Genomic DNA, 25965 nt, shown 5'->3' with positions numbered 1-25965 from the left:
CTAACAGCTGCGCCACCATGCCAGCCCAATCCTCCTCGTTCCTTCCCAGACATTTATGCTGATCACCTCCACCTTCAAAAGGAATCTTCCCCCTAATTCAGATGGTGACCCAGTGCCTGGAGTGGAGTCAGATTCTGACCAACTGCCGCCCAATGCCCCTGGCATTTTAATTGAAACTGCAAGGGTCACTGCAGAAAATCCTCTTGCTGTAGTCCCTTGGGATGGTTTGAGGCTTGCTCCTCTTCCTTCCCTCCCTCTTCTATGTCTCTTCATCAGCTCTACATTTCCCTATCTTCTGCCTCCACACAATCTGCCCCTCTTTCTCTTTCCACCATCCCTCCTGGCCCCTACACTGCTCTCTCACCTTTCTAACCAGCCCACCACACTTTTTGTGTGGGAGAGGGGTCAGAGGCGATGATCCAAAAGATCATTAATCATGAGCACCGCAGACTTAGATGAGGTGGTGGGAGATGTGGTGCTTACGGATGAGGTCACCCTTATCCCCACAGACAAATTCTAGAAGACGCCGGGTCTCGGAGGCAAAGTTTGGTTGGTGTAGGACCCAACAGGTGTGAAAGTGGTAATGATTGCACATTACTGTTGCCATGAAGGCCACTGTAGCCAGCTTCAATGTCAATGGCAGCAGAGGGGCATAGCGCAGATTTTGTATCCTCTAGTTCTTTGAGGAATAGGAGTCCGTGGTCAGCCTCCTGAAAGAAACTTAGCCCATTCCAGGAGACGAAGTCAGGTGGCTCCTGGAGTAGCTGGGAGGAGTCTACATTAATCACCTGGTCTCCAGTCCTGGTGGGATGGCTGTCTTGTTGGCCCCATCTTTTCATCCAGAGATCTTGAGGATCAAGGAGAATGTGCTAGGCCATTTGCTCCAATTCACAGTTCGGTTTGGGGACATGCTGATTCACTTCATGAATGTTTACCCGTCTCAGCTGGGATCTGAGCTGACAAGCTTCTTCAACAAAGTGTTTGTTCCCCGCAGCTCCATTGATGAGGGTGGAATCATTCTCCTCTGGAGAGATTTAATTATATCCTGAAAAGGAGGGACTGTAAAGGTGCCCAGATGAGCTCAGCGCCACTGGGGATGTTGAGGGGCTTGGTTAAGTCCTTTCACTTGATAGATGGAGATTCATCCGGATATCTATCACCTTGTGAAGCCTGATGGCTGAATGTGCAGAATTGACTGCACTTACATTTTGAGGTTGTATGTCTCCTGCTTTTCAATGGTCTCCATGCAGCAGACCACACCAACCCTCCAAAGAGTAACCCACCCAGACCCATTCCCCATACCCTATTACTCTACATTTACCCCTAAACCAGTGCACCTAACATACACATACCCTGCACATCATTTGGATGGTGGTGGTGAAGTAAACAACTCACTGGAGGAGGAGGAGGCTCCACAAATATCTCCATTCTCAACAATGGAAGAGCCCAGCACATCAGGGCAAAAGGTAAGGCTGAAGCTTTTGCAGCAATCTTCAGGTGAAAGTGGTGAGTGTTTGATCCATCTCAGCCTCCTCCAGTGGTCCCTAGTGTTACAGATACCATTCTTCAGTCAATTCAATTCACTCTACATGCTGTGTAGAAATGGTTGGAGACACTGGGTACTGCCTTAGGTTACAGCACTGACAGAACTTTCTGCTCCCCTAGCCAGGCTGTTCCAGTACAGTTACAATACTGGCATCTACCTGACAATGTGGAAAATTGCCCAAGTATGTCATGTATATGAAAAGTATGACAAAATCCAAACCAGTCAATTACTTCCCCATCAGCCTACTCTCGATCATCAGTAAAGTGATGGAAGATGTCATCAACAGTGCGATCAAGTAACAACTTCTCAGCAACAACCTGCTCACTGATGCTCAGTTTAGGTTCCACCAGGGCCACTCAGCTCCTGACCTCATTACAGCCTTAGTTCAAACATGGACAAAAGAGCTGAATTCCAGAGGGGAGAGGAGAGGAGAGGGACAGCCCTTGACTGAGAGGAACAACCCTTGACATCAAGGCTGCATTTGACCGAGTGTGTCATCAAGAAGCTCTAGCAAAACTGTAATCAGTGGGAATTCAGGGACAAACTGTCTGGTGGTTAGAGTCATACCTGACACATTGCAGATGGTTGTGGTTCCTGAAAGTTGGTCATCTCAACTCCAGGACATCTCTGCAGGGTACTGTCCTTGGCCCAACCATCTTCAGCTGCTTCATCAGTGACCCTCCCTCCATCCCTAAGATCTGAAATAGGGATAGTTGCTGATGATTGTGCAATATTCAGTGACTCCTCAGATACTGAAGCAGTCCACGTCCAGATCTTGTTGCATTTGGACAATATCCAGGCTTGGGATGACAGGTGGCAATTGACATTCACGCCACACAAATGCCAGGGTAATGATCATCACCATTAAGGGACAATCTAGCCAGTGCTCCTTGAAATTCAGTGGTGTTACCGTAACTGGACACCACCTCCCTTCCAGGGTCCCCTGGTATTGTGAAGCAGAGGTGTTAACCACTGAGCCACCGTGCTGCTTCAAATTGCCCTCCTAATTTCTTCTTTTATGCAATCCCCTATACACACTATATTTTGGAAAGGTCTCCTCTGTTTTTAATGAGCTGTACCTGACATATGCTTCCTTCTTTACCTTTTTAAAACACTCTATCCCTTAGCATCCAGGATTCCCTAGATTACTGCCCTTGCCCTTCGCTCCTAGAGGAACAAGCTGGCTCTGAATTCTCACACATTACTTTTAAAAGGCTCCCTCTTTCCAAATGTAGACTTAACTACAAGTAACTGCTCCGTCTGTTTGTCATGATATTGATATTAGTCTTCCCCCAGTTAGACACTTCACGTCTGCACTATCCTTATCCATTACTGAGTTGTGGTCACAGTCTCAAAATGCTTGCCTACTGAAACTTAAACCACTTGGCTTCATTCTCTGGGATTCGATATTGCAATACCCCAATTCTAGTAGGACAATCTGTGTACTGGCACAAGAAGTTCTCTTGGATGCACTTATTTAAAAAAATCCACCCCATGCAATCCTTTCACACTGTGGTGATCCCAATTAATGTTAACAGAGTTAAAATCTCCTGCAGCTATTAACCTGTTTCTCTCACTTCTTTCTGTGATTTGCATGAATATCTGCTCCACAATGTCCCTCTGATTGTTGAGAAGCCACTAATATAATCCCAGCAAAGTAGTCATCCTTTTTTTAAAATGTAAGCTCGACTGAGATTACTTCTTTTGAAGAGCATTTGTGGCACTTGGTCCATATCCTTCTAAACCCATCATATTCATATACCCATCTAGATGCCTTTTAAATGTTGTAATTTTACCTGCATCCACCACTTCCTCTGCCATCTTGTTCCATCAACACACCCCTCTCAGCATGAAAACGTTACCCATCAGGTCACCTTAAATCTATGCCTTCTAGTTTTGGGCTCCACAATTCTAGGAGAAAGACCTTGGCTATCCACCCTATACATGCTCCTCATGATCTTATAAACTTCTATAATCTTAGCCTCTGACATTCCAGGGGAAAAGAGCCCCAGCCTGTTCAGTTTCTCCTTCCTTCCTCCATGTCTGTGTTTGCAACAGTATCTTATTCCCATATCATTCAGGAGCTGATGTGTCTCTGCACCCAGGAAGCGACTTTCATCCCCTGCAATGATACCTTTATGTTGCGCCTTCTCCAAGGTGGTGCGCCCTGATGACATATTTCTTCCTTATGGTGCATGGCATCAATTGTGAAACACAGTTCCTGTTTGTGGAGTGGTCCTGCCCTTGGGTCTTCTTCGAGGAATTGCTTGACTTTTACTTGGACCTGATCAAAATCTGGGATATGGTCTGCTCACACCAGAGCATTGTCTCTGCAAGAGTGGCACCTTTCAAAAGGGAGCTGCGGTTTCTGCTGGCTGGCAGATCACAGGGCTTGGGGCAACAGGCTGACCAAGGTCAGGGATTGTCGGAAGGTGGAGGTGTGAGCTGGATGATGCCAGTGCAGCTGGCTGAGAAGATGTGAATCCACATCTGGTTCACAACCAAGCTATGCAGAGCCTGTAGGACAAGGTACTCCGCCCTAACGCCTCCTGTGAAATCAAGTTGGGTGAGCTATGCAGTGGACTTCCAAACGAACTGGTCCCTGGTTGTCTGGAACTTGACACTGGCCCCGCCCAACAGACCCTCCTCCATGATACGGTGCCCCACAATCTGAGCCGTCTCAAAGAAATCCTCTCCGTAACCTTTTAGAACTGGACAGAGGTGAATCCTGTCTGGGTCACTCCCTACCGGAAGGCCTTTTACAAAAGGCTCCTTACCTTTTCCATCAAGGATCTGGGGTGGAGAGTGCAGCACCCAGGAGTCCTCTGCAGTTGTAGGTTAAGTTCATTGCGTGCTAGGCCATGCGTAGCTTTTGTGGTTGGTGGAAATGGTTTTTCATGTTTACACAGTTTAAAAGAGTAGAGGTAGCTTTACACTATATCTAGTCCTGTCCTGGGATTTTTGGATGGGAGACAGTGTCAAGGACGCTTAACTTTCAGTTTGCTTTCAGTTTTTTTTATTCATTTGTGGGACTTGGGTGTCACTGGCTGGCCCTTGAGAAGGTGGTGGTGAGCTGCCTTCTTGAATCGCTGCTGTCCACTTGCTGTGGGTTGACCCACAATGCTGCTAGGGAGGCAATTCCAGGATTTTGACTCAATGACTGTGAAAGAACGGCGGTACATTTCCAAGCCAGGATGGTTAGTGGCTTGGAGGGGAACTTGCAGTGGTGGTGTTCCCAAGTTTGGAAGGTGCAGTCTAAGGATCTTTGGTGAAATTCTGCATTGCATCTTGTAGATAGTACACATTACTGCTAGTGAGTGCCAGTGGTGGAGGGATTGAATATTTGTAGATGTAGTGCCAATCAAGCAGGAGCTACTTTGTTCTGGATGGTGTCAAGCTTCTTGAATGTTGTTGGAGCTGCACCCATCCAGGGCAAGTGGGGAGTATTCCATCACACACCTAACTTGTGCCTTGTAGATGGTGGATAGACTTTGGGGTGTCAGGAGTTGCTTGCTGCAGTTTTCCTAGTCTCTGACCTGCTCTTGTAGCCACTCTGTTTATGTGATGAGTCCAGTTGGGTTTCTGGTTAATAGTAACCCCAAGGTGGTGCGTTCTGATGGCACATTACAGTGGTAGTAATATCATTGAATGTCAATGGATGGTGGTTAGAGTGTCTCTTGTTGGTGGTAGGGTGGAGGAATGTTTACTTTTATTTTAAAAGAGAGTCCTTCACTCGACACTTAATCCCATGATGTCCCTGTTTTTTGGAATGTTTGATGGAGGCAGTGTTTGGAGACACTTACTTTCTGCATCAATGAATAGAGAGAGCTCTACTTTAATCTGAAACAATAGAGAGAGTTTTATTCTGTATTTGACCCCTTGCGGTCCCTGTCCTATGAGTGTTTGTTGGGGATGGTGTCAAGGGAGTTTTACTTTCTTTTCAGGAGTTGAATGTCTGGGTGCGCTGGTCTGCTACAGAAAGCCTTTGGAGAGAGACTGTGATGTGTGTCTTCTAAACTTTGCCTGTTTATTTTCTAATTTATGGTCATACTGTGTATAGCTGTAGATAACTTTTTTTTTCTTAATTTCTCCATTCTGTAACTAAGAATTGTACCTAGGTACCTTTGTACCTAAAATGGTGCTGCAATTGGTGATCTAGTACGTGTGACAATAAAGCTAATTCAATTCAGTATAGCTGCCAAAATGTGAGAAGTGCTCAACATGCTACAGAGTGTCTGCTTCAACACACATGGATCGTTAAATATTTCAAACTGACTAGGTCTAAGTTGACATGAGTTTTGTTTTAGCTGGGTTTCTTGTGTGTAGAATTGAGTAGATTCAGTGTGGCTTTCAAGTCTGGTGCAGAGTTAGCAATGCATTACAATCATCACCAAACTGCAGATCCTGTAGGCCTCTGGAGATCAGTTCAATTTTGGAATGTTAATGTGGATTAACACATTCTGTACATTAATCTAGATTTCTATCCCCCTCTCTAGACTCGCTTCTGCTTCTTGTGTGTTAGTCTGGGATAATTCAATTCCATGTATGTAAAATATTCTCTTTATCATTATAGGTTTGATGAGGCACTGGGAGATTTTAAACATGCCCGAAATAATTTACGAGGTAATTCAGTGATTGACTACACACAGTTGGGACTGAAACACAGACTGTATGTCTGGGAGGTAAGAAAACTATAGTGCTTCTAGTACCACTTGCCATTTTCCCATCTTGCTTCGTTCAGGTGAAAATGAGGGAACAGTAAATTTGAATGATTACATCCTGTAACATTTTAAACAAAACAACTCCACTGTGAGATCCTGTCCCCAAGAGAGTTAATCAACATTACCATGGGCTTTGGTTCCTTCATTGTTCTGTTGAAAACTGCAATTTTCTTTTATGCTTTCACAGGATCTGGGTGTCAGTAGCTAGGCCAGCCCTGCCCATCCCTAACAGCTCTTTCCAAATGTCATAGAGATGTGCAGCACCGAAAAAGACCCTTTGGTCCAGCTGATGCTGCCCAGATATCCCAACCTAATCCAGTCCTATTTACCAGCACCCGGCCCATATCCCTCTAAACCCTTCCTGTTCATATACCCATCCAGCTGCCTTTATTGGTCAGAGTATTGAGTACAGGAGTTGGGAGGTCATGTTGCGGCTGTACAGGACATTGGTTAGGCCACTGTTGGAATATTGCATGTAATTCTGGTCTCCTTCATCTTGGAAAGATGTTGTGAAACTTGAAAAGGTTCAGAAAAGATTTACAAGGATGTTGCCAGGGTTGGAGGATTTGAGCTATAGGGAGAGGCTGAACAGGCTGGATTGTTTTCGCTGGAGTGTCGGAGGCTGAGGGGTGACCTTATAGAGGTTTACAAAATTATGAGGAGCATGGATGGGATAAATAGACAAAGTCTTTTCCCTGGGGTCGGGGAGTCTAGAACTAGAGGGCATAGGTTTAGGGTGAGAGGGAAAAGATATAAAAGAGATCTAAGGGGCAACCTTTTCACACAGAGGGTGGTACGTGTATGGAATGAGCTGCCAGAGGATGAGGTGGAGGCTGGTACAATTGCAACATTTAAGAGGCATTTGGATGGGTATGTGAATAGGAAGGGTTTGGAGGGATATGGGCTGGGTGCTGGCAGGTGGGATTAGATTGGGTTGGGATATCTGGTCGGCATGGACAGGTTGGACCGAAGGGTCTGTTTCCATGCTGTACATCTCTATGACTCTATGACTAAATGTTGTAATTGTACCAGCCTCCACCATTTCCTCTGACAGCTCAGTCCATATACACGCTGCCCTCTGCGTGAAAAAGTTGCTCCTAAGGTCTCTTTGAAATTTTTCACCTCTCACCCTAAATTTATGCCCTCTTGTTCTGGGTTTCCCGACCCCAGGAAAAGACTTTGTCTACTTATCCTATCCATGCCCCATAAGGTCACCCCTAAGCCTCCGATATTCCAGGAAAAACAGCCCCAGCCTATTCAACCTCGCCTTCAACTGTGGCAACATCTTTGAACATTTTTTCTGAACCATTTCAAGTTTCACAATATGCTTCCAATAGGAAGGAGACCAGAATTGCATGCAATATTCCAAAAGTGGCCTAACCAATGTCCTATACAGCTGCAACATAACCTCTCAACTCCTATACTCAATGCTCTGACCAATAAAGAAACGCATACCAAACGCCTTCTTCACTATCCAGGATTGACTGGCACAAGGGGTCATAGGTTTAAGATATTAATAGGAAGGTATAGAGGAGACGCCAGAGGTAGGTTCTTTATGCAGAGTTGTGAATGCATGGAACACTTTGCTTCAACCACTACAACTGGCAGAGTCATTAGGGATATTTAAGTGCCTGCTGTATATGCACATAGACAGCAGTGAATTGAGGGGTGCGTAGGTAAGGTTATTTTATTTTACATTAGGATTAATCCTCGGCACAACATCATTGGCCGAAGGGCCTGTTCTGTGCTGTACTGTTCTATGTTCTATGACTGTGACTAGTGGTGTCCTGGGATCAGAGCTGGGACATCTGCTGTTCATGGTCTACATAAATGATTTGGAGGAAAATGTAGCTGACCTAATTAGTAAATTTGTGGATGAGAAAAGATTGGTGGAGTTCACATAGTCCTACAGCACAGAGACAGGCTCTTTGGCCCGAACTGGTCCATGCCGACCAAAATGTCCATTCATGCTAAAAATCTACAGATAGTATGGAGCATTGTCAGAGGATACACCAAGATATCAATCAGTTGGAGGCATGGGCAGAAAATTGGCAGATGGAGTTTAATCTGGATAACTGTGAAGTGATGTATTTTGGAAGGTCAAGTACAGTTAGAAATTATACAGTGAATGGCAAAAGCCTTAGGAGTATTGATATGCAGTGGGATCTGGGTGTGCAGGTCCACAAATCACTGAAGGTGGCAGCGCAGGTAGATATGGTAGTTTAAAGAAAAGCTTATGGCAAACATGCTGTCATTGGAAGGGGCTTTGAGTATAAGGATAGACACGTTAAGCTGCAGCTTCATAGAACTTTAGTTAGGCCACACTTGGAATATTGCCTACAGTTCTGATCGCCACACTATCAGAAGGATGTGGATGCTTTGGAGAGAGTACAGAAAAGGTTTACCAGGATGTTGGTATGGGTAATTGTAGCAATGAAGAAAGGTTGGCTAGACTGAGTTTGTTTTCACTGGAACGCGGGAGGTTACGGGGCGATCTAATAGTAGTTCATAAGATTGTGAATGACATGGATAGAGTGGAAACTATGATGCTATTTTCCAAGGTGGAAGGGTCAATTACTAGGGGCCACAGGTTCAAGGTGTGAGGGGAGAAGTTTAAGAGAGATGTACGAGGCATGTTTTTAACACAGAGGGTGGTGATTGCCTGGAATGCATTGCCAGAGGAGGTGATGGAAGCATTCAAAAAACAGCTGGATGAATACATGAATAGGAAAGGAATAGAGGGATAGGGATCCTGTAAGTAACAAAGGTTTTAGTATTGCGGGGCCAAAACGTGGCGGTGCAGGCTTGGAGAGGCAAAGGGTGTGTTCCTGTGCTGCATTGTTCTTTCTTTGTTGTTTGAAGTGCCATATATTCAAGGCTGTGTGCTTAGTGGGGGAAAGTGGAACTAGCATAGTGTGTATTTTTGGCATTACCAACTCAATGGGTAGAAGGGCCCGTTCCGTACTGCATGATTCTATGACTCTTGTATGAACGGTTGAATCAGTGGACTCCATCTGAACAGTCTTGCATTTTGAGTTTTAAACTTTCCAATGAGAAATATTTCTCAGAAACAGGAAATTCTAGAACTCTGTGTATGCAGTCTTTTACTCCAAATAAAAGCAACATTAATACAGGACAGTAACACTCAGTTTGTTTTTTTATATTCTCTCATGGCATATAGCCCTCACTGGCTGGTCAAAATTTGTTGCTGGTCCATAGTTGTCCTTGAGATGATGCTGGTGAGCTGTCTTCTTGAACTGTTGCTGTCATAGATCCACAATGCTGTTAAGAGGGCAGTTCCAGGATTGTAACCTAGCAATAGTTATATATCTCTAAGTGAGGATGGTGAGTGGTTTGGATGGGAGCTTGCAGTGATGGTGTTCCCATTGCATCTACTGCCCTTGTCCTTCTTGGGTGAAGTAGTTGTGGGTTTCAAAGATCCTTTCTAAGGATCTTTGGTGACTTTCTGCAATGTATCTTGTTGATAGTACAGCTGCTACTGAATGTCTAGGAGTGGGAGTGGATGCTTACAGATGTGATGCCAATCAAGTGAGCTGCTTTTTCCTGGAAAGTGTCAAGCTTATTGAGTATTGTTGGAACTGCACTCATCCAAACAAGTGGGGAGTATTCCATCACACTCCTGCCTTGTGCCTTGTAGATGGTAGACGGGCTTTGGGGAGTCAGGAGGTGAGTTACTTGCCAGTTTTCCTAGCCTCTGACCTGCTTTTGAAGCCACTGTATTTAAATGGCGAATCCAATGGTAGTCCCCAGAATGTTGATAGTGGGGGAATTCAGTGATGGTAACAGCATTAAATGTCAGAATGTGATGGTTAGGTTGTTATTGAAGATGTTAAAATGCCTGGCATTTGTGTGAATGTAGAACAGTACAGCGCAGGAACAGGCCATTTGGCCCACCATTTCTGTGCCAACCACTAAATTATTCTAAACCAAACCAATCTGTATCCCTGTTCTCTGCCTGTTATGTCTGTCTAAATGCCTCTTCAATTTTGCTATTGTATCTGCTTCTACCACCTCCCCAGTGGCACATTTTGGACACCTACTATCCTCTGTGTAAAATCAGACAAAAAACCATCTTGCACATCTCCTTTTAAACTTTCCCTTCTCACCTTAAACTATGCCCCCTAGTATTTGACATTTCCACCTTGGGAAAGAGACTTTGACTATTTACCCTCTCATTATTTTATATAACTCCATCAGGTTGCCTTCAATCTCTGATGCTCTAGCGAAACAGTCCAAGTTTTTCCAACCTCTTCTTACAGCTAATACACTCCAATCCAGGCAATATCCTGGTCAATCTCTTCTGCACCCTCTCTATCCTTCCTATAGCGAGGGAACCAAAACTGTGTACAGTACTCCAAATGTAGCCTAACCAAAGACTTATGTAGTTGCAATATGACTTGCCAACTTTTATACTCAATGCCCTGACTGATGAAGGCAAGCATGCCGTATGCCTTCTTTACCACATTATCCACTTGTGTTGCTACTTTCAGGAAGCTATAGACTTGGACCCCAAGATCCCTCTGTATATCAATGCTCTGAAACATCTGGCCATTTATACTTGTTATGAAGGTGTAAGGAGTACTGTACCTTTAAGAGAGTTGAATGTCTTAGCAAGCACACACAGTGCTGGAGAATTTACAATAGAACATTTGGTACATGGTTTGCTATGAGACAAAAACAAATTCAAATTCGGCCAATCAGTTTAAGTTATGCCCCATGATAATAAACTTCAAGTTTGATTTTGGTATTTTGATAACATTAAAACCAACAAAATGATCTAATGCTTTGGGATATAAGATCGGGAAAAATTGAACAATTGGGGGAGAACTGCCAAGCCACCAACATATGCAGACTTCCCCCAGAAGAGCTCTCTTAAAGGTACCTTTATCTATTGATGACCTGTGAAACAGAAACACTAAGAAGAAAAGAAGACAGAAGAAGATACAAAGAGAAGGTTTGACAGCTGGCTGGTTTTGAAATTTGAATTTTTTAGTAAATCTTAATCGTGGGGTTTATTAGACCGGTATTATAGAAGGGAAAACAAAAGTTAGGTTAGAGAAAGGAGTTGTAAATAGTTGTTAGTTAATTATTCTCGGTTGGACTTTTTAAAAAAATAAAGTTGTTAATTTTTACTTTAAGTAGTGACCTTTGGGATAGTTATTGGCCTCTCAAATGTTAGCAGCTTACAGCATAGGATAAAACTTGTCTGTATTGCTGGTTTAAGTGTGTGTGTGTGTCTGTCTGTCTGTCTGTCTGTCTGTCTGTCTCGGGGGGAGGGGGGGGGGGAGTGGCGACCTCGTGTCGTAACACACTATACCTTCCTCTTGCATTTGACCTCCCAAAATGCATCATCTTATACTCATGAACTGCATCTGTCATTTCTCCACCCAAATTTCCAGCTGATCTATATCCTGCAATCTTTAATATCCTTCCTCATTACCTACAACTCCACTACTTTTTGTGTCATCTACAAATGTAATAATCAGACCACTGACATTTTATTACAAATAACAGAGGTCCCAGTGCTGAACCTTATTGATCTCCAATATCCAGTCAAAAAAACACCCATCCACAACTACCCTTTGTCTTCTGTTACCAAGCCAATTTCATGTCTAACTTGTTAACTCACCATGGCTTCCATGCAATTTGAACTTCTGGACCAGCCTGCCATGATCAACCTTGTCAAATGCTAAAGTAAAGCCCATGTAGACAACATCCACTGCCTTATCGGGATCAATCATCTTTATTGCTTCCCCAAAATCTCAGTCACATTTTTGAGACAAGACATCCCCTGCATAAAGCCATGCTGACTAACCCAAATAAGTCCATTCTTCTCTATGTGCATGTAAATCATGCCTGTTAAAATCTAATTTTCCTACCGCTGATGTAAGGCTCACCTACCTACAATTTTCTAGATTATTCCTGTTGCCATTCTTATGTAAAGGAACAGCATTGGCAATTCTCCAGTCTTCAGGGACTTGGCCTGGGGCTAAACAGAATGCAGATCTCTCTGTCAAGGCCCCAGCAATCCATGCCCCATTCAGTATCCTGGCATTGATCCCATCAGGTGCTGGGGACTTATCTAATTTAATGCTTTTCAAGACACCTAACACCACCACCTTCTTAATATCAACATCTTAGTATCTTAGTATCAACAAGCCCCTCTATATACTTACCAACATCCATGTCTTCTCCTTGGTGAATACTTATGCAAAATACTCATTAAGAACCTCACACACTCCCTGCTTAATACTGTTGTAACTAGTCTTCCTCCAATTTAGTACCTTCACATGAGGACCAGTCTTATCCCTTTCTATAACTATCCTAAACCTAACGGGATTATGATCACAGCTCCTCTACTGCAACTGTGATCACTTGACCAGGCTAATTCCCTGGTACAGCATCTAGTACAGCCCCTTCCCCAGTTGGGCTATCCACATATTGTTTCAAGAATCCTCTTGGATGTATCCGACAAATTCTGCCCCATCTAAACGTCTGGGCACCCCAATGAATATTGGGAAATCACCCACTACCACAACTCTATAATTTTCATATCTTTCCTTGATTGCATACATACCTGTTTCTCTAATTCCTGCTGCTACTGGGACGCCGATAGTATAACCGCATCACAGTGGTTGCACCTTTTTTATTTCTAAGTCTTAGCCATATTGTCATGCTGGATATTCCTTCAAGGTGTCCTCTCTTACTACGGCTGTGACATTCTCCTTTATCAGTAATGCAACTCCTCCATCCCTTTTACATCCCTATCTATCATTCCTGAAACATTTAAACTCTGGAATGTTGAACTGCCAGTCTGCCCTTCTCTTAATGATATTTCTGCAATGGCTGCCATGTCACAGTCCCATGGATGATTCCAGGTTCTAAGCTCATCTGCCTTATCTGTTATAGTCCTTGCAGTACAATAAATACACTTCAGACTGTAGTCCTGCCATGTTCATTAACCTGGCTCTACATGTTACAGTCATAGAGATATGGAAATAGGCCTTTCGGTCACACTTGCCCATGCTGCCTGGTTTTCACATTTTAAACTAGTTTCATCTGCCCCCGTTTGGTCCATATCCCTTCATTCCTACCCCATTCACGTACCTGTCTAAATGTACTACTAGATGACAAAATTGTACTTGCTTCAACTACCACCCCTGGCAGCTCATTCCAGACAATCATCACCTTCTGTGTGAAAAAATTGCCCCTCTGGCTCTTTTTGTACCTCTTCCTTCTCACCTTTAAACCAATGCCCTGTAGGTTTAGACTCCCCTACTGTCGGCTTATCTACACCTCTCATGATTTTATAGATCACTATAAGGTCACCCCTCAGCCTCCTGCACACCAGGGAAAAAGAATCTTAAGCTATCCAACCTCTTCTTATAACTCAAACTTCTTCCTACTAGACTGAATTGATTCAGCCTCTCTCTTCTCCTTAAGCATTCCATATGCTGACTATAGGTTTAGGGTGAGAAGGGATAGATTTAAAAGGGACCTAAGGGGCAATGTTTTCACGCAAAGGGTGGTGTGTGTATGGAATGAGCTGTCATAAGAAGTGGTGGAGGCTGGTACAATTACAACATTTAAAACACATTTAGATGGGTATATGAATAGAAAGAGTTTAGAGGGATATGGACAAAGTGGTGGTAAATGGGACTAGATTAATTTAGGATATTTGGTCAACATGGACAAGTCGGACTGAAGGGTCTGTTTTCGTGCTGTACATCTCTATGACTGTTTAAGACATGATTTGCCTTTCAAAGTCCAGATGTGACGTTTAGTGGTCAGTCAGTAAACGGAGGCCACTGATTTACAGTAATTGATGAAAGAAGTGGGGAGCGGAGATGGAGATGAGTGAGATTTTTTTTCACAAACTGAATTTTATGATGTGGAGTGCATTAGAAGGCAATTGAAGCAAATACAACAGTAATTTTCAAAATGAATTTGGATTACTTAAAGGAAAAGCATTTTCATGGCAATGAGGGGAATGGGTTTAATTGGATAATTGCTCACAACTGTCACGCACAGAGTCATAGAACCATAAGAGTCATACAGAATAGAAACTTGGACCCTTCGGTCTAACTTGTCCGCACAGATCAGATATCCCAATATAAACTTGTTCCATTTGCCAGCATTTGGCCTGCATCCCTCTAAACCCTTCCTATTTCATGTATCCATCCAAATGCCTTTTAAATGTAATTATACCAGCCTCTACCACTTCCTCGGGCAGCTCATTCCATATACACACAACAGGTTGAGCTGAATGGCTGTCCCTGTTCTATTTACTAGTATGTAATTCTGAAAAAGCTCACCATATTGTCATCAACAGTGACACTGCTCTTTACTGGCACAGAAGTCAACACCACCCCTGTCACTAGTTCAACCAAATGCAGCAACTGAATGTTTTAAGGCGCACCCTCAGTTTAGGTAGAAATTCTGAGGGTATGAATCATTATTGTGCAATATTGTCCCAATGCAAGTTAATTCTTATTCTTGCTATCATTTCCCAGGTTCTGTACAACTTGGCTGCAGTGTACAGCAGACTGGGCCAGTGGCTGGAGGCTCGGCAAACCCTGGAAGATGCTTTGCAATTGGGGACCAAAGGCACAATCACTAAACTTGACAGAGCATTGAACATGGTAAAAGTAAGTTGTTAAAAATTCTCATGGACTTCCAGAGATGAGCTGTGGTGGTGACATTTTGTGAATGCCTCCTTTGTGTGCTCTGTGACAGGGAGCTGCTATTGTACAATCGCTAGACGATTGGTGACTGCTCAAAGTTTACATTAATTGCAGCAGAGCTTCGCATTTGAGCTATATGAAACACTCAGCAATTGCACTTCATCGTATTTCTCTACAAACTTGAACCTAACTGTTGAAAGGATCTTTTCAAAAGCCCGTTACTGAATAATAATTCTGATCTGCAGAAATGTAGAAAATTTATGGAATGAAAAGAGACCATTTGATCCATTGTGTCTGCACTGGCTGAAAAAGAGCCAAATCCACTTTGCAGCTATCGGTCTGTAGCTCATTTTGCCCTTCCCGGTTTTGGCAAGTCAAGTACATATCCAGGTATTTTAAATAGATGTGGTTTTTATCTCTATCCCTTTCCAGTTTCAGACCCCATCTCTCTTGTCATGAATAAAGCTTTCCTACCTGTCTCTAAACCTTCAACTAATATCATTAAATCTTCTCTTTATGTTGTGTTTTTAACCTCTCTCAGTTCTCACGAAAGGCTGTCCACCAAAAACATTATCCCTGTTTCTGTCTCTTCTCTGTCTCTTTTCTAATCTGTGGAGCATCTCCAGCTTCAGAGCTGAGCTAGTGTATCTCTTACATGGCATAACCTAATTGTATTCCCTGTGAACTGAAAGGCAGACAATCCATTTAGTCACCAAGACTGAGAGGAGAGAAAGTGAGGGCTGCAGATGCTGGAGATCAGAGCTGAAAATGTGTTGCTGGAAAAGCGCAGCAGGTCAGGCAGCATCCAAGGAACAGGAGAATCGACGTTTCGGGCATAAGCCCTCCCTGAAGAAGGGCTTATGCCCGACCTGCTGCGCTTTTCCAGCAACACATTTTCAAGACTGAGAGGACCCACCTTCAGGCATTGACAACCTTCTCATACCCAGCCTGTCAGAAAAATGCAACCCAAATCTCTTGGATTATGTAAGCGATTGAATATATAAGCAATAAGCTGCTGCCAAGGCAAAGTGGGGAGAAAGCACTGAGAAAGCACTAAATGAGGGTCCGTTCAGTTATCAGACCCTCCTGTGGCCTCAATTGCAAGTAATTATGATCTTGTTCAAGTAAGAGATGCCTTTGATTTGTTTGGATAGAGTCAACTCAGAGGTTTGTTTGTTTCCTGATATATTCCTGTACAGAACCTAACTGAATTTGTAGCTATGCATGTGTATGAGATAAGAGCTCATTGTTCAAAGTTACACCGTCATCGGTAGCATTAAATGTAGGTCCCTCCTTTAATAGTGCTGTTTGATTATTTGTGTGATGTGTGACCTTTCTTAGCACCTTACCTTTATTGGTTCACTCATGCTGGTGATGTTGTAACAATAAGATAAGGATGTCTCTGAGCTCAGGAAATCTGTGCAGGAACATTCTGAGACAAGGCCATAGACCAGGTGCTGGAATGTGGGATTAGATGGGCAGCTGGTTTGTTTGTGATGGATTAAATAGCCTCTCTCAGTCTTATAACAGTTTCTTTGGTCCATCCTAGATCAACAAGTCCAAGGTGCTGCAAGGTAACTCAAAAAAAAGAGGATGCATTGGTAGTCATCTTCCAAAATTCTGCAGATTGGAAGGTTACCATTGTAACCCTACTGTTTAAGAAAAGAATGAGGAAGAAACTGGGAGCTACACACTTGTTAGCCTGACCTCACTGGTAGGGACATGTTAACTGGACACCGAAAAGTTGTCACAAATGATCTCTGCTGGGGTCAGTACTGGAGCCTCAACTCCTTACAATTTAGATAAATGATTTGAGTGAAGGAACCAAAGATACGGCTAAATTTGCTGATGACACAAAAGTAGGTAGGAAAGTGAGTTGCGATGAGGACATAAGGGGTATCCATAAAGATTTATATATAAGTTAAGTGGGCAAAAACCTGGCAAATAGAGTATAATATAGAAAAGTGTGAAATTGTCTATTTTGGCAGACAGAATTAAAAAAGCATATTTTCTTGATGACGAGACTTTGCAGAAGCTTGAGATGCAGAGAGATAGAAATGTAGAGAGTTGGGAGGAGGAGTAGGCCATTCTGCTGTGTGAGCCTGCTCTGTCATTCAATTTCATCAAGACTGATCATCCAACTCAGTATCTTGCTCCCATTTTCTCCCCATACCCTTTGATCCCTTCAGCCCATTCTTGAAAACCATTCAATATTTTGGCCTCAACAGCTTTCTATGACAGAGAATTCGACAAGCTCTGTGTGTGAAGCAATTTCTCTTGATCCTCGTCCTAAGTGGCCTATCTCTTATCCTTAAAGTGTGATCCCTAGTTCTCGACTCAGTCATCAATATCATTCATCCTGTATTTCTCCTGTCTAGTCCTTTTAGAGTTTTATATGCTTCTATGAGATCCCTTCTCTTCTAAAGTGCAGTGAATATAGTCCAAACCAATTCAGTATCTCATCGAACATCAATCCTGCCAGCCCAAGAATGAGTCTGGTAAACTTGTGTTGAATTCCTACCACTGCCAGGACATTCTTCCTCATATAAGAAGACTAGTAGTCCAGGTGTGGTCTCACCAAGACCCTGTACAATTGCAGCAAGGTATCCTTGCTGTTGTGCTTGAATCATCTCACTATGAAGGCCTACATACCATTTGCCCATTTTGCCTGCTGCATCAAAATATGCTTACTTTCAGAAGAACACCCAGGTCTCATCTCACCTCTCCCTTTCCCAATTTATCACTGTTCAGAAAATAACCTGCTTTCCTGTTTTTGCCAGCAGATTGGATACCCTTATGTTTATCCACATCTGCCATGTATTTGCACACTCTTGTTTTTCCAAATCACATAGCGTCCTCCTCACAGCTCACTCTTCCACCCAGCAAACCTAGATGTATTACATTTAGTCCCTCATATAAACTATTAATATACAGTAGCGCCTCGACATACAAACGACCCCGTACATGAACAAATCGGTTTACGAACAGGATTTTACGTAAAATTTTGCTTCAACGTACGTACGAAATTCAAGGTACGAATGCAAAAAGCCCGTGTGCGACCACGTGGTTTCATTGTTCTGCTTTGCTACACGCGCTTTGAACGCAAAAGCTCTCTGGCCCGTGTGATCTCATTCAGTTCGTCTTTGGCGCATGCGCTGTGAACAGCGTTCATTGTTACGTCCAAGCATTCTTACGCTATCCGAACAATGGGAAAAATTGATTCAGTTCGCGAACTTTTCGGTTCGTGAACCGGGTTCTGGAACGGATTAAGTTCGTAAGTCGAGGCGCTGCTGTATATTGTGAATAGCTGGGGTCAAAGCAAGCACTGTTCCATTCAATACCCCACTGATTAGGGGATGCCACTCAGAAAAAGCCCCTACTCTTTGTTTCCTATCAGTTCGCTGTCCATGTCAATATACCACCCCCATCCTTTGTGTTTTACTTTCTAATCTCTCACATGGATCTTCATCAAACGCCTTCTGAACGTCTAAGTGAGCCCCATTCAGAGGGTGTCCTAGTGTATGAATGACAGAAGGTTAGCACACAGGTACAGCAAACAATCAGGAAAACTAACAGAATATTACAACTTAATCTGAGAGGATCCGCCTGATACTGCTTCAGTTATAAAGGACTTGGTAAGGCCACATCTGGAGTATTGTGTGCTGTACAGATCACTGTACTTAGTAAAGAATGTTAATCTATTGGAAGCAGTTCAGAGAGAAGGTTTACTAGACTAATATCTGCAGTGAGTGGACTGCCTTATAAGAGAAGTCTAGACCTGCATTCTCTAAAGTTTAGAAGAGTCAGGTGACTTAATCAAATCATATCAGATCTTGAAGGGAATGACAGGCCGGATGTTGAAAGATTTTCCTCTTGTGGAAGAAACTAGAACTAGGAGTCAGCGCTTAAAAATAAGGGGGTGCCCATTTAAGGCAGATGAAAGTTACTTTTCTCTCTGAGAGTTAAGAGTTGGAATTCCTTTCCTCAAAAGGTAGTGGATGCAGAATCTTTGAATATTTTAAGGCAGAGGTGGACAGATTCTTGATTACCAAAGGATGAAGCTTATTGAGGATGTACAGGAATGTAGAGTTGAAGTTAAAATCTGATCATGTGGAACGGTCTCGAATGATCAAGTGGTCGACTCTTGGACCTTGTTGGTGGGTACATACTGAGAGTATGGTTAACAGCATGTGTGGGATCTTGTTCTCACAGATAAAGGCAGTGAATCCAAAGGCAGGAGGTTCTTCTGAATCTCTTTTTATCTTTGGTTTGGCCTTGCATCCAGTATTGGTCATCACAGTTTGAGATTGGTGAGAGTGTCTTTGAGAGGGAGCAGAGGAGCTTTACGAAAGTGGTTCCAGGGATTGGGAATGTCAGTTGCAAGGTCAGATTGAAGAAGCTGGAGTTGGTCCCTTTGGAGCAAACCAGAGTGAAGGCAGATTTGATAAAGGTGTATAAGATCACGATGTATTTGTCCAAGGTATCCAAAACCAAACCATTCCCAGTTGCTGATAGGGCAAGGGTTAAGGGAGACAGATTTGACGATTCAGGCAAGTCATTCAGAAGAAAATGTGATGAAGAATTACATTGGGCAGCAAGTGGTAATGAACTGAATGACTATGATTGGATTACTCTGAATGGGTTGGCATATTCTCAATGAGTTGAATGGCTTCCAGCAGTGACTCAGTGAAGATATTTAAGCAAGAAACCATAAAACTTACAGTTTACTGCTTATTTGTATAAGATATTTATACTTCAGTTAAACCCTAAAAGTAATTATATGATTAAGGATGTGAGCCATCCTGGTCTAACCAAGGAGTTAAGATAAGATGTTGACTGTCTGAACAGTCAATTGAATTCACCGAAGTAGTTGGATAATTGGGAATGTGGAATACTGCAGTCTCAAGGCTGGTGGGGAGTGGGGAGCTCAAGGAAGATTGAACCAGAAGCATAGAGCTTAAATAAAACTTCACCTTATACCCTAAACCAATACTTGGTGGGTGCGAGGAATATACTGCCAGCAGTGGAAATAGAGTCCGATTCATTAGGTACATTTAAGCAACTATTGGATAGGCGTATGGATGATGATAAAATGTAGGGTATGTAAGTTAGTTTGATCTGAGAGTAGGATAAAAGATCAGCACAACATTGAGGGCCGAAGGGCCTGTACTGTGCTGTATGGTTCTCTGTTTTTTTCCATGTCAAGACCCCTGTTAACACCCCCACATGCGTGTTAAATCAGTCTCGCCAACACTTTATGAACTCATGCTCAGCTCTTTGCTGGCTCACTTATATATCTTATTTAACATGGCTGCTTTGTTCTTTCAGAACAGTAATACCCTTGAACCAGTTGATGTGCCTGAAGGGATTGTGTTCAGACCTCGCAAGCATGAAGTGGAAGAGCTGAACTTGAAAGATTTCCTGGGAACACCAAAGGTAAAGTTAGAATTCTGTCTGGTGTTTAGTCCATATCATTGAATCATAGAGTAATATAGCAGGGAAACAGGCCCTTCGGCCCAAACTGGTCCATGGTGCCCAGTCAGCTAGGTCTTTTGGCCGCAATTGGTCCTTATCCCTGTAAGCCTTTCCCATCCATATATCTATCCAAATGTTTTTTAAGTGCTGCCTCAACCACTCTCTCTGGCAGGTACATATATTCCATGTATGCACAACACTCTGTGTGAAGATGTCCTCCTTAAACCTTTGCCCTCTCACCTTACAAACCTATGTCCTCTAGTTTTCAATTTCCCATCCCTGGGCAAAAGATTATATGCATTCAACCTAAATATGCCCCTCATGATTTTACAAACCTCAATAAGGTCACCCTTCATTCTCCTACGTTCTTCGGCATAAAGACCTATCCTGGCCAACCTCTCCCTATAACTTAGGCTCACCAGTCCTGGCAACATCCTATTTGCACTTTTTACAGGTTTTGTGAAGATCTGTCAGTCAGGAGCTGGTTGGATTTGTTATTGGTCTGTTCGCCGAGCTGATGGGTTCCAACCGGAAACAACTCAAACAGAATCGCGTACATTCAAAGTGGAACAGTACAGCAGTACTTCACAGGAGGCAACACAGCACTGTTGATGTCATTTCAAAAGGGGATGAAACGTCTGGCAACAGCTTGACGAACAGACCATCAACGAATCCAGATTAACTAAGTCTTTTCTAGAACAAGGTGACCAAAACTATACACAATATTCGGCAAGTGTGGCCTCACCAACAATTCATACAACTGTAACACAATGTCCCATCTCCTATACTCAGTGCTTCAACTGATGCAGGCCATCATGTTAAATACCTTCTTCACCACCCAGTCTACCTGTGAAGCCACTTTCAATTAACTATGTACTTGTACTCCCATGTCCCTCTGTTCTGCAACACCCCTTACCATTTACTATACAAGTCCTACCTTGGTTTGACTTTCCAAAGTGCAACACCTCACACTTATGCTGGTGCTGCCTGAGAAAATCAGGCTTTTTTAACTTATAAATATGTTTAAATGATAATTTGGGGTTGCCATCAGATGCAAATCATTTTTATCTCCTGTTCACACCATTATTACATTGAATGATACTTGTACAATTAATGCCCTTTCTATTTTCCTGCTTCTTGTGTATCTCTCTTATTTGCTCTGTTCTAGGATGCTCCCAAGTCAGTTTTCATTCCAAAATGCTCTAATCCTGAGTGGGGTGAGAGGGAATGTGAACTTCACTCAGAAAGGGGAGGGGAAGGGTTGAATCTGTCCCCAGAGGTCCAATTGTTTTCCTACTTAGAAACAAAAAGACATGGCCCAGTTTCCAGAGAGTTTCGAGCTCACTAACACATGAACCTTTTTCACTCTGTCTCCAGGTGATCTCATCCATTGATCCAAATGACAGCTTTGCAGGATTCAAGCCGCTTGGTCCATCGGTATGTCGTTCTGAACAACTGGCCAGAGAGCGAAAGTGGAGACATAAGAGGAGAGTGAGGAACCAGGATACATGCAGTTGGGAAGGGTTGCACATTATAAAGAGAAATTGAATGGTGGAGAGGGTGCAGCAAGCCAGGAAGGGGAAGAAAGAACAGTCGATGGACCTATTGCCCACTCCCTCATGTGGAAGATGTAATTTGGGGCAATATGAGATTATACAGTTTGGCAAAGGGAATAGAACAGCTGAATATTATTTAATTTGGGCTAGACAAAGAAACTGCAGAACAGAAAGAGTTGGGGCCCTCGTACATGATTCACAAAAAGCTAGCATCTACGTTCGGTAGCTGTTAGGGAAGGCAAATGGAATTTGGCCTTTATTTCAAGGGGAATGGAGTATAAACATTGGGAGACTAAGTGACACTATACCAGGTACTGGATTAGACCACTTGGTACCATTATCCAGGGAAAGATGTATTGGATTTGGAGGCAGTCAAGACAAGGTTCACTAAAGGGATATGGAAAGATTTGTTTGCTCGATGGGTTGGGTTTGTTACTCATTGGAGTTTAGGAGAGGTGAACTTATTGAACGGTATGACATATCCAAGTATAAGGAACAAGGAGATACTGGAGATGTTGGCAGATTTAAAAATGAACCTGCGAAAGCATCTAATGCCCCTCCTTATTAATCTTAAAATGCCCTAAAAACTCAACTGAAATCTCCAGCTATAAGGTCTTTGTGAATTCAGATGACAAATATTCATTTACGACTTCACCCACTCCTCTGGCTCCACCAGCAGACTGCCCGTTTAGTCTCTAATTCTTTCTCTGGTAATTCTCTTACTCTTAAAAGATGAACAAAATGCCTTGGCGTTTTCTTTAATACAATCTGCCAAAGATATTTTGTGGCACCTCTTTGCCATTAGAATCTTTTTAAGCCACCCCCTACAGACTGCAGAGGAGCCTCTCCTGTTTTTAATGCTCTGTATCAAACATAGAACATAGATCAATACAGCACAGTACAGGCCCTTCGGCTCTTGATGTTGGCCCAACCTTTTATCCTACTCTAAGATCAAACTAATCTAAATGCCCTGCATTTTACTAGCATCCATGTGCCAATCCAAGAGTTGCTTAAATGTCCCTAATGTTTCTGACTCTATTACTACTGCTAGCAATGCATTTCATGCACCCAGCACTTCGAAAGAACCTAACTCTGACATCTCCCCTAAACCTTCCACCGATCACCTTAAAATTATGTCCCGTCATGATAGTCATTTCCTCCCTGGGAAACGGTCTCCGATTATCCACTCTATCTATGGGGTGGCACGGTGCCTCAGTGGTTAGCACTGCTGCCTCACAGCACCAGGGACCTGGGTTCGATTCAAGCTTCAGGCAACTGTGTGGAGTTTGCACATTCTCCTAGTGTCTGCGTGAGTTTCCTCCAGGTACTCCGGTTTTCTCCCATGATCCATGTGTAGGTTGGGTGAATTGGCCATGCTAAATTGCCCATAGTGTTCAGGGATGTGTAGTCTAGGTACAGTAGTCAGGGATAAATGTAGGATAATATGGTAGGGGAATGGGTCTGGGTGGATTACTCTTTGAAGGATTGCTGTGGACTTGTTGGGCCGAAGGGGCACACTGTAGGGATTCTGTGCCCCTCACCATCTTGTTCGTACAATCAAGTCATCTCTCATTCTTCTTTGCTGCAATGAGAAAAGCCCTAGCTCCCTCAATCTTTCTTCATAAGACATGCCCTCCAGTCCAGGCAGGATCTTGTTAAATCCCCTCTGCACCCTTTCTAAAGTTTCCACATCCTTCCTATAATGAGACAACCAGAACTGAACAAAATATTTCAGGGGTGGTCTAACCAGGGCTTTATAGAGCTGCAGCATAACCTCATGACTCTTAAATTCAGTCCCCCTGCTCATGAAACCCAACAAATCTTAACAACTCTATCAACTTGGTGGCAACTTTGAGTAATCTATGTATGTGGACCCCAAAATCTCTCTGTTCCTCCACACTGCCAAGAATCCTGCCTTTAATCCTGTAATCTGCATTCAAATTTGACCATCTAAAATGAATCACTTCACACTTTTCCAGGTTGACTTCTAGCTGCCACTTCTCAGCCCAGCTCTGCATCCTGTCAATGACTCGTTGCAACCGACAATAGAACCTCCACACTATCAACAATTCCACCAACCTTTGTGTCATCAGCAAACTTACTAACCCACCCTTCCACTTCCTCATCCAAGTCATTTATAAAAATCACAAAAAGCAGAGGTCCCAGAACAGATCCTTGCGGAACTACACTAGTCATCGAGCGTCAGGCTGAACACTTTCCACCTACCACTGCCCTTGGACATTTATGGGCAGCCAATTCTGTATCCAGACAGCCAAATTTCCCTGTATCCCATGCCTCCTTACTTTCTGAATGAGCCTACCATAGAGAACCTTATCAAATACCTTGCTAAAATCCATATACACCACATCCACTGCTCTACCTTCAATAATGTGTTTTGTTACATCCTCAAATAATTCAATAAGGATTGTGAGGCATGACCTGCCCCTCACAAAGTCATGTTGACTATCTCTAATCAAACTATGCTTTTCCAAATAATGATAAATCTAGTCTCTCAGAATCCTGTCCAATACTTTACCCACCACCAACGTAAGACTAACTAGTCTATAATTCCCAGGTTTATCCCTATTCCCTTTATTCAACAAGGGAACTACATTTGCCATCCTCCAATCATCTGAGAGTACAATGATCATTGCCAAAGGCGTAGCGCTCTCTTCCCTTGGTTACTGTAGAAACCTTGAGTATATCCTGTCTGGCCCAGGAGACTTATCTGTCCTCATGTTTTTCAAAAGTTTCAGTACATCCTCCTTAACATCAACCTGTCCGAGTATATCCGACTGTTTCACACTATCCTTACAAATGACAAGGTCCCTCTCATTAGTGAATACCGAAGCAAAATATCCATTAAGGACCATCTCCGATGCCAGGCAGAAGTTCCCTCTACTATCCCTGATTGGCCCTGCCCTCGTTCTGGCCATCCTCTTGTTCCTCACATAAGTGTAGAATGCCTTAAGGTTTTCCTTAATCCTATCCACCAAGGATTTTAGATGCCCCCTTCTAGTTCTTCTAAGTCCATTCTTCAGTTCCTTCCTGGCTAACTTGTTAACCTCTTGAGCCCTGCTTTCTCAACTTTTAGTAAGCTTTCTTGATGTTCTACATCTCTTGTCATCCAAGGTTCCTTCGCCCTACCTTCCCTTTCTTGCCTCAGTGGGACAAACCCATCCACAACAAAAGCTTCCTTTATTTTCTTTACCAAACTCTCAATGTCACTTCATATCCAGGCTTCCAGGGATTTACTGTCCTTGTCCTTAATGTTAGCTGGCACTGAACTCTCACTTCTATCTTTAAAAGACTCCTACTTTCCAAATGTAGATTGACCTGCTGCTCCCAGTCTCTGTTTGCCAGATCCTGTCTAATGATATTGAAATTGACTTTTCCCCAATTTAGACATTACACTTCTGCACTATCCTTTTCCCATTTCAGAATGACTTTGAAACATATAGAGATATGGTCAGGGTCCCCAAAATGTTTGCCCACTGACATTCAACCACTTGATTAATTCACTAGGATTAGGTCTAGCACTGCCCTATCTCTCATAGAACTATCTAGGTGCTGGCACAAAAAGGTTACCTGGATGCCAAAAAGCTCTCCAGTCAAGGTGGACGGAGTGGTTGCTAAAAGTGATGGATGTGATGTTGGTTTAGTGGGTTATTTTGTCCTGGCTGGTGTCAAACTTCTTGAGCGTTAGAGCTGCACTCATCCATGCCAGTGGAGAATGTTCAGTTGCACTCCTGACTTGAACATACTGCATAGGCTTTGGGGAGTCAGAAAGTGAATAATTGGCAGAATTTCTGATTTGCTCTTGTAGCCACTGTACTTATATGGCTAGGAGGAGAAAGTGAGGTCTGCAGATGCTGGAGATCAGAGCTGGAAATGTGTTGCTGGAAAAGCGCAGCAGGTCAGGCAGCATCCAGGGAACAGGAGAATCGACGTTTCGGGCATAA

General features: G+C 43.2%; 1 protein-coding gene across 1 annotated transcript in view; it reads left to right on the top strand.

Annotated features, from left to right (window-relative positions):
* Positions 1 to 6087: 6087 nt before the first annotated feature.
* Positions 6088 to 25965, top strand: part of LOC122564589 (neutrophil cytosol factor 2-like) — a 75056-nt gene continuing 55178 nt past the window's right edge. The window contains exons 1-4 of the mRNA XM_043719677.1: positions 6088 to 6228; positions 14802 to 14936; positions 20301 to 20408; positions 21825 to 21884. Coding sequence (XP_043575612.1) covers positions 6088 to 6228; positions 14802 to 14936; positions 20301 to 20408; positions 21825 to 21884 — 444 coding nt within the window. The remainder of the gene's footprint in view (positions 6229 to 14801; positions 14937 to 20300; positions 20409 to 21824; positions 21885 to 25965) is intronic.

Source organism: Chiloscyllium plagiosum, chromosome 30 (assembly GCF_004010195.1).
Source record: "Chiloscyllium plagiosum isolate BGI_BamShark_2017 chromosome 30, ASM401019v2, whole genome shotgun sequence".
In the NCBI taxonomy this organism is placed as follows: Eukaryota; Metazoa; Chordata; class Chondrichthyes; order Orectolobiformes; family Hemiscylliidae; genus Chiloscyllium; species Chiloscyllium plagiosum.
Note: the sequence above shows the minus strand (reverse complement) of the source record. Positions and strands in the feature narration are given on the sequence as shown.